The sequence below is a fragment of the Vidua macroura genome, chromosome 3 (assembly GCF_024509145.1).
Source record: "Vidua macroura isolate BioBank_ID:100142 chromosome 3, ASM2450914v1, whole genome shotgun sequence".
NCBI lineage: Eukaryota > Metazoa > Chordata > Aves > Passeriformes > Viduidae > Vidua > Vidua macroura.
In genome coordinates, this window is record NC_071573.1 from 28,216,871 (window position 1) to 28,226,119 (window position 9,249).

Consider the following 9,249-nt stretch of genomic DNA (forward strand, 5'->3'; position numbering starts at 1 on the left):
AGGAGAAAATATTTTATCAGTAGAGGCAACACAACTGTCAGCTGAATTTATTCTATGCTATTCTTTGACTCTTGCTGTCCTTACAAAACTATTTTTCATTGACTTAAATCTCTCCCATCCCAAAATACCAACACTGACTGAAACCTGAGATCACAGTAAAAGCACCTCTTTCCTATAAAGCAGTAATAAGGCTTTGATGTAACTTAAGTGGAAAAAAATCAGATCTTTTTTTTTTAGTAAAGATTGAAAAAAGGCAGTTTTAGTTTCCTTTATCAACTATTTCCTTATTTACTTTGAAGGTTGTTTCTGCACAGTTCTGAGACAGATGGGTCTTTACAGAGGTCAGCAAATCAATGTTCAGGGGCAGAGGAGGAACCATGAAATTAGAGGATACATTTTGTGAAGACTTGTATGATACTTGCAGTTCAAGGCTATGCTATTACAAGGGTAATAAAAAGGGTTGTATTGGCTTATCTCTCTCCCATTCACAGAAATGAGTGTACATAAATAGCTACCTGCAGGCACTGGAAATAGTAAGCAGCTGAATTTTGACAGCAACCTGTTTCACCAAAAATTATAGTTAAAACACACAGTGCGGTCTGGGAGAGATTTTAAGAGGTTTTCCATCTCAAAAGGATGACAGCAAGGTAGCTGAATCAATTTTATTATTTGAGATCTTCAAGTTGAACCTATAAGTGTACCAATATGTTTATTTTACTACCAGGCATGCTGAAATACTCTGAAACTTTTGAGACTTGCCTCTTTTAGTATTCATGTAGCTATCTTTATTGCATGATAATACAGTTTGACAAAGGAAACTCCAAAAACTGGTGTAACTGATGCTACAATAATGGTGCACTCTGTTGCATACAGTGATTCTACAGTTATGGAATAAATCCACTTTAAATGCTCCAGGGAGACAAGCCCTTTGTCCTACCACCAGAGGTGGTATATTATTTATTAATATACCAGGATTTGGAAAAGTAAAAGGACAGAAACAGGTTCCCAGTATGCTATAATTGATTTTTTTTGCTTTTAGTGTTTTGGAAACTAGTAGTATCTATCCTTCCACTAAGGAATGTGGTGCACAGCTCACAAATTATTTGTCCTGTCCTCTCTCTAACATTGTTGAAGTTGGGGGAGAGATGGAAGGAAAAGATTATCTTTCTCCAACTGTTTATTAAATCCTGTAAGACAAGAAAAGCTACAACTGTATGTTAAAATATTGTATTTCTCTGTTTATATTGGTGTTTTAGAATACATAAGGCAACCGATTTAAAAACACTTTCTCCAAGAAATGCGATCTGAATAATGAACCCCATGTGATCATAGGGAACAGATTTAAGTGCAAAGTGGCACATGCAGGAGATCCTTCGGAGGAGTGCTGAGAGTCCCGTGAGGTGTGGTTCATTTATTTTTGTTTCTTTGGCTGTGAGGCAATGAACAATGCTACCAGACAGTAGATAGTCCCTCCTATTGTCAGAGCCATCGTGGTCCGATAGAGCAGCCTGTCTGGATATCCTAGCTTCAGGTGTACTGGCAGTCCATCTGATCTCTGCGGGAAGAGTTCAAGGAGAAAACAAGCAAAAAAGAAATTAACACCCATACAGAGGTCATTAAGAAATAAGCTACCTTGGGTAAATTAAGAGACTTCCAAGAGGGAAACCTCCTGACAAATAGGCTACAACCAAGTGTATTTTGTCTAGCAAGACAAATGCAAAGGCAAGTTAATTTTGTTAGCTAAGGCTGTTAAGTGCTAGCAGAAAGAATGTATCTTGAAATGTTTCTCAAGAGGACCTGGATGGGAAAAGTGTCATGAACAACAGAATGTGAAAAGATATGCATAAAAAATTATTCACCAAGTCAGACTGACACATTCCAAATTGAAGTGGCATGTAAGAGAGAAAAGGGAGTATTATATAAAGCACATTCTTGAGGCTTAAAGAAAAGCTTAACTAATTTGCTTTAAGAAAAGTCCTACATTTAGAAATTCCATACCTAACAAACTGGCTTTAAAAACTTTATTGTGCTGCTCTTATACTGCACTATAAACAGCTTCAGCAACATTCAAATTATTATACAATAACGATTTGCTTTGCTCTTCCACATCTGCTTTAAGGCACACACGTGGATTCCCAGAAAGTGCTTCCAATAGTCAAACAGTACAACCAATTTCAGCAAAAAGACAATGTTACTGCATTTATCCACTTCCTGTATTTATCTACTATACAAGGCATATTATATACTTGGTAGTATATAGTACAAGTAGTATACACTTTGTAGTATATAGTACAAGTACACAGGTTATACTGTACGTGACAGTTTCTTGACTAGACTTCACAGAATTTAGGTATTGTGGAATGGCAAAAGTAGTTAGCTATGTTAAAATAAGGGCAGATATGTCCCACTCTCCAGTTTTCTTTAAACTACTCTCAAAGTTGTCATTACCTGAAAAACTTTCTGTAGGTCTGGCACCTTGTTTGTACCCAAGAAAGGATCAGCTGCAGGTAAACCTGGAAAAGGTTTACTTGTCCCAAAAATCAGATCTGGGGATTCAGTGGGAATCACTGAATTCAATGGTTTGAGTCCCTGCATAAATAAAGATTAAAATATCAAGGTATATCACACTTGCAAATGTACCAATTGTTACATTAGGAAGGCACACTGCCAGTCATAACAAGGATACATTATAAAGAGTATTTATCTGGTATGAAGACTTGTGATAAATACATTGTTGGCCCACTGATATCTCAGTGACAGCTTGGGGTCAGAGCTTAGCAAGGAAAATAGCAGCCTCCTTTCCAATCTCCTCATGGCATGAATTTATAGCTGTTATTTTTCTGTGCTGGTACTTAGTCCAAATTACTGCTTCTGTTTTGCACACAGACTATCTAGGACTCTCTCTGAGCAGTAGGATTAGGATCAAGGATCTCTGATACTAGGGTCAGAGTGAGGAATGAGCTCTACCTCCTGAACGCTGCAAGCAGTAGCCATAAATAGCTGGGCCTTAAATAATTTGGATATACAGTTTGGGGATTCAAAAAAAAAAAAAACGAGGATCATTTGGACCATACAGAAGTTGTAAGTGGTGCTCAAGGCCCTTCAGAGACCCTGATAGAGTAGATATTTTGTGCAGGTGTAACTACATCTTATAGTTCAAATATTGCTGCAACTCCCCACACCCCAATGTATTCCCTATAAGCCGCACACCTCAACTTCCTTTCAGTTCACAAGGTTGTACTCTACATTTGCCACACCTAGAAACTACGTAATTCAGTTCTGTGATTAAGGGCACAAAGTCACAGCCAATATGAGGTGGCCTCCTTGTCTTTATTACTATAGTTAAATTTAAGTTGTCTAGACACACAGCAGTGATGTTTTACATTGTGGCTCTCAAAAGAACTTGAGTTTTTTCCTAACTTGAGAGTTTTTTCCTAACTTGCCACAGAAATTAAAAGCATTGTACAGTTAGTTTAATGCAACAGGTTTTTATTACAAACAGAAGCAGCCACGGGTCAAGTTAAGACTGTGCTGAAAATCTGGTTTCTGTTCAAAGGACTAGTTTTAGATGCATTTTATATTGAAGAGAACTGTCTGACAGTATTTGGAGCTGGAAACAGACTGGCACTCTTTCTTTTGTGCCAGCCATAGACCAGACATGTGTTTTCCTTATGCAAATTCTCTGCTACAACAGGCATCTTCAGCAGAAAAACCACGTTTCTCAGCCTCCCAAAATAGCCTATGGAATGGTCATCAGTGCTATACCCTGAAGATGTGGGTTCAGCTTCCCACTCTTCTAGTGCCTGACTGAATATTACAATCCACTTGGGACCTTTCTGGTTATGTTTTGAAAGGCAGCAGCAAAACTGAATTTCTTGGCACATTCAGTAACTACTGCCTTCCTACTGAGCAGGCTAGCATAGAAGGCATGCACTGAATTATTTAAGACCAGAGACCAGTTCTGGCTACAGTGCATCTAAGCATCTAAGGAAGCATCTAAGGAACAATTATTAACCAGGAGAAGTTACTAACTATATATTCAAGGCTACATACCAGCTACATCAGAGCCCTTGAAGCAAGCAGTTTTGGACAACTATTTTTGTCTATAGGACCTTTAAGTACTTTATTAGATTTGTCTTTAAAAAGTTGGCGATTTGACAAAAATAACTAGAACAGATGTTTATACTAAATGTGCAGGTGACTTCTTCTCCAAACTTTTTCTTGCCTTCTTGATTGTTAGTATTGCAACAAATGTGAAAATGCACATCTTTTCTGTGCCTTAAAAGTTTCCAGTTCTGAATCTCTCTTCTGCTTTCCAGAGAGCCAAACGTTTTCAGGAGCAGTGCTATCTAATAACTTCAATAGTTAGTAAATCAACAACTGTAGGTTATTGCATACTTTTTCAGCCTTAAGAAAGTGACAAACTTCACTGTGAAATCAAATGGAACCAGTTCAGAAAACTCACATAATCATCAATGTACTGGTGTAAATTACTTCCAAATCAGCATGGTGCCACTTAAGAACATCATTTAGCAATTTAAATAAAAAACATTAATGTTGTTCACTGGCTTCAGGAAAGAGTACAACAAAACACATGCTGCAGAAGGGAGGCAGTTCAGTTTGCTTAACCCAGACACTGCATTAATTAGGGTTCTTCACCAATGTAAAATTTCACTTGAATTCCCTCCATAAATTGTGAGGCTCTTAGGTAAAACCACTTGAATCTTTGTACTGGGATGATGATCCAGTGACAGTGATTTTGTGTATGAATTATCTAGGGCATAAAAGGTTATGTATTATATTATTATAGATTATTTTATTATATTATTACAGATTCTCAACAAACTCTAAGCAATTCATATTGGCTAAAATCAAAATATCTGTGGCTCACAGGGGCTTTAAATAGCTACAAGCAAAATAAGTTGTATGAAGTGAAGATACTGTAGTACAAGTAAATTTCTGCTAGGATCATGTTCAGTAGAACAGGGAAAAGTTCATGTACTTGTCCTCATCTGACACCATTTGAAACTGGTCCCAGTGACTGTACTTTAAACATAAGCTACCTCTTTAATATTTTTATTGAATTTGTAATGGTTATGGCAGTCATTATCCTCCTAAATATGAGGAGTAATTTTGAAACTCTTTTACTCTTCAACTAGCTAAGGAAGTTCCCATTTATTCAAACAAGATAAATTGTTCAGACTACTTTATACAACTTTGTTAAATGCAAAATTAAGTCTTCTAAGTATGCTAAGTCTGAGATGGAAAGAACAATACGGATTTCAAACTTGAGAGATTATATTTTTTTTTGTTAGCATAAGCTGTTAGTTATGTTATTGTCAGCAAAATAATTTCTGAAATCCATTTAGACTGATATTTTGCAAGCCCACAGTAAGCTTAAAAATGCAGCAAAACATGGGAAGCACCAGAACGTAACAGCAACAAAGAGAATTAGTATACTGCATATTTTACCAAGGAGCATTTGAATGGCAGGATGTCTTCACTTTTCAAGTAACATCAAAATAAACAGAAGCATAAAAAGCAAACCACTTTACATGCTGAACTATAGTTTTAATAAATGGAGCCATGAAATCAATAGGAAAAAATGTACTTTGTTTTGAACTTAACACCTTAACACTCATGAGATTACCCTTATATTTCAATTGCTGTTTATTGAAAACACTTTTAGCAGACTGATGCATCTAAATGTGTGACCTGGGAATTCAGTCAAGCTTAGGAAAAAAAAAAAAGAAATTCTACAAAAAAGCTAGCCTAATAACATTATAAAAAGGGACTGAAAGTAACTTTTAAAAATGTAGGAGGCTCTTTACTGTTTAGGCTTGAAGACCTTCCCCATTCCTCCCCCAAGCCTTTGCTCTCTACTATGTAAATGAAGTATCAGTGTTTATTCTCAGAACACACCTTTGTCTAGAGAGGTAAGAAGTGCCCCAATCACTGCAGGAGTGTTGGATATATCGCTACTGTATAAGTGCTGTACATACTAGAATATTATTTATTCTGCAATCTTCTGTTTCTTGCACCCCTGATTCCCAACAGCTATCCAGGAAGCCTTCCAAAGTGATGGGGAAAGACAAGGACAAAAAACCTTCTTGGCACAGAAACTGCCCTATCAGAAACTCCCTGTTACCTCAAAGTTTATTTAAGATCCTAGGGTAATTCAGGATGGAAGGGCCCTCTAATGCTCTTTAGTCCAGAGCAAGGTGACAGCAGGTTGCTGTGGGTTTTGTCTGGCCTGGCCTGGCAAGCCTCTGAGGACAGTGCACAGCCTCCCTCTCCGGGCAGCAGCTCCACTGCCTGACTCTTCCCACCACGAACATGTCTTTCCTTCTGTCCAGCCTGAACCTCTCTTCTTGCAGTTTATGCCTGGTGTCTTTTGCCTTCCCACCATGGACCACTGTGCAAAGCCTGACTCCATCCTGCTAACCTCAGCTGGCTGCTGACCTCTGCTGAACTTGCTCCAGTTGCCATTCCCAGAGCAGGAGGCCCACAGCTGGACACAGCACCTTGATGTGATCCAGTAAGTGGTGAGTAGGGGACAGTGCTGCTTTCCTCCATCAGCAGCTCACAGGGTGATACAGCCAGAAGGCTGCTGCCTTCCTGCCTCGCAGTACCTCCAGAGCAACACCACAAAGCTGCTGCCCCCAGCCCCTCAGTTGCCACCCCATAACCATGCAGGGGCTCTACCTAACCCCAAACCATAACTCTAAACCCTAACCTGTAAAATGGAAAAAAAAAAAAACAAAAAAGTGTTGGAGTCGCTGCCCCCGGAGGTGTTTAAGGAAAGCCTGGACGTGGCACTCGGTGCCATGGTCCGGTTGACATGGAGGTGTTTGGTCACAGGCTGGACTCGATCATCTCGGAGGTCTTTTCGACCTAACTGATTCTGTGAGTCGGTGATTTTAAAACTCCGCCAAGGCACCGCTCAACTCTGGAACAGTCCTCCGTGATGAAACCGCGTTAATTTCTTCCTATAACCCCCAGCACATCCCAAAGCTGACTCAAGGGCTGCCGGGCAGAGCGCGTCTCCCGTCTCGCCCAAGGTCACGCGAGGGGCCGGACGCGTTCGGTGCCCGCGGGGGCGGCCGATCCCTCCCCGGCTCAACCAACACCCGCGGTGCCGCAGCCCCCGCCCGGGCGCGGGGTGTTACCTGTGGGGTGTAGGCGGCGGCCGCCGTGGCCCCGACGAGGCGCTGCGCGAAGCCGCTGAACTTGTAGTACATGGCGGGCCGGGGCGGGCACCGGCTGCGACGGCTCGGCCGAAAGGACCCGCCCCGCCCCCCGCCGGTTTTTTTGCGACGCCGTAACGTACAAGGGCCTCACCGGCTCGCAGGGACGCCTGCGCTGGAAGGCGCGGAAAGAATAAGGCTGAAAAAAAAAAAGAAGTCCGAAAAAATACAGTAGCCTGCACCAAAGCAGTGCGAGCTCGCCTCTCCTGAGCACGGCCGCCGCTCGCGGAAACACGAGGCCGGCGGCAATTTCCAGTCAGGCAGAGAAGCTGAGCCCCCGGAGCGGCGGGGCGGCAGCGGCGGGGACGGTGGGGGCGGGATGCGAGCCGGGGGGGCGTGGTTCGCGCCAGCCAATCGGCGCAGGCGCGAGGTGAGGCTCCGCCCACGCCGGGTGCCGGGGGCGGGGCGGAGCGGAGCGCGCGGGGCGGTGGCCGCGCACGGCGCCGCCCGCGGCCGGGCCCGCGGGGTGAGGGCAGCGCTGGGGGGCGGGAACGCCGCTCTGCTGGGCCGTGGTCAACGGCGAGCCGCTGTGCAGCAAGCCGCTAGTCATAGAATCACTTAGGTTGGGAAAGACCTCCGAGAGCATCGCGTCCCAGCTCTGAGCGATCGCCACCGTGTAACTAGAGCAGGGCACTGAGTGCACGTGCAGGCTCTCCTTAAACACCTCCAGGGACGGTGACTCCATCCCCAGCCAGATCATTTCAGTGCCCAATCGCTCTTTCTGTGCAGAAATTCCTATCTAAATCTCCCCAGGCGCAGTTTGAGGTAATTTCCTCTCATCCTGCCGCGGGTTGCCTGGCAGAGGCGGCTGACTCCCACCTGGCTACAGCCCCCTTCAGGGAATTGTAGAGTGACAAGGTCACCCCGAGCCTCCCTTTTTTCTCCCTAAATACCCCTAGCTCCCGCAGCTGCTCTCATAGGACTTGTGCTCCGGACTCTTCCCCAGCTCCATTGCGCTTCTCTGGATACGCTCCAGCACTTCCATGTCCTTCCTGAATTGAGGGGCCCAGAGCTGAGCACAGGACCTGATGTGTGGCCTCCCCAGTGCAGGGGAAGAATCACTTCCCTGGTCCTGCTGGTCACACTACTGCTGATACAGGCACACTCGAGAAAGACACTGAATATTTATTTCAGAGTTCCACAAACATGGGTCCTCAGTGGTGTTCCAGAAATCAAGCACAGCAGCTATCAAAACTTTTTACTTTGTATGTATTTCAGCAAACAGGTGCATTAATGGGAATTGGCTAGAAGTTACCTTGTTCTCTTATTCCTTTGTCTTCTATCTTCTATTTGTCAATTATTTCTTTGTTTCCCATACTAATTAGTCCACAGGCTCAGTCTTCCTCTTCTCTTGGGTCTGTGGGTTTCTTGAGTTTATGGTCTGAGTCGGTGGTTGCCACTTCCCTCTCCCAGGATTATCTTTTATCCAGTCGGAGCTGATTCAGCACACTTGCCAAGTTGTCTTCCTTATCTTGGGAATTCCATCAGATGTCTTTGTGGCCTGTAAATTCTGCATTCTTTGTGTCCACTATCATTGGCACATCCTTCTTCCTACATCCTAAACCTTTGTTAACCTCCCACTAGGTCTGAGACTACTGAATCACGTCAAGCCCTAAATCTTAATAAGGTTTAACAAGGCAATTCTACCAACAAGAAATTTGTCTTTCTAACCCCTGGACACCACTGAGAGCTTGCTTGCTTGCTAGCTGCTCTCTGTTTCACAGAATAATTTTCCTTTCTTTTAGATTAGGCTGGATACAACGTTGATACAATGATCAAACAACATCCTTTCATAAGAAAATTTTTACATATTTCACATTTGCAACAGATACAATAGAATAGTTTTCTGGAACTAAATTGCTGTGTCTCCACTCTAACAAGTGATTCACATGTCTCTTATCAAGGGATTCCCTTCTCCCCTGCCATCATCTGAAAACATCAGAAATGTTTAATTTGTTGCATAAAATAGGGGTCTTGCTAAACAAAGTCAGCATCCTAAACC

At 42.8% G+C, this 9,249-nt stretch overlaps 1 protein-coding gene across 1 annotated transcript; it reads right to left on the reverse strand.

The window, feature by feature from the left end:
* Window positions 1-1,159: 1,159 nt before the first annotated feature.
* On the reverse strand, window positions 1,160-7,593 carry LOC128805594 (cytochrome c oxidase subunit 7A-related protein, mitochondrial). The gene is made up of 3 exons (XM_053974393.1): window positions 7,170-7,593; window positions 2,449-2,589; window positions 1,160-1,555 (listed from the first exon to the last, which is right to left on the reverse strand). The coding sequence occupies exons 1-3, from the start codon at window positions 7,239-7,241 to the stop codon at window positions 1,412-1,414; spliced, it is 357 nt and encodes a 118-aa protein (XP_053830368.1). The 5' UTR covers window positions 7,242-7,593; the 3' UTR covers window positions 1,160-1,411.
* Between the last annotated feature and the right edge of the window lie 1,656 nt (window positions 7,594-9,249).

Excerpts from the sequence above, each read along its gene's own strand:
- LOC128805594 (XM_053974393.1), bottom strand. The coding sequence starts at position 7,241 with ATGTACTACAAGTTCAGCGGCTTCGCGCAGCGCCTCGTCGGGGCCACG. Across the intron at positions 2,590-7,169 it reads CCGCCGCCTACACCCCACAG|GGACTCAAACCATTGAATTC; the intron begins GTAACACCCCGC and ends TTATTTATGCAG. Across the intron at positions 1,556-2,448 it reads ACCTACAGAAAGTTTTTCAG|AGATCAGATGGACTGCCAGT; the intron begins GTAATGACAACT and ends CTCTTCCCGCAG.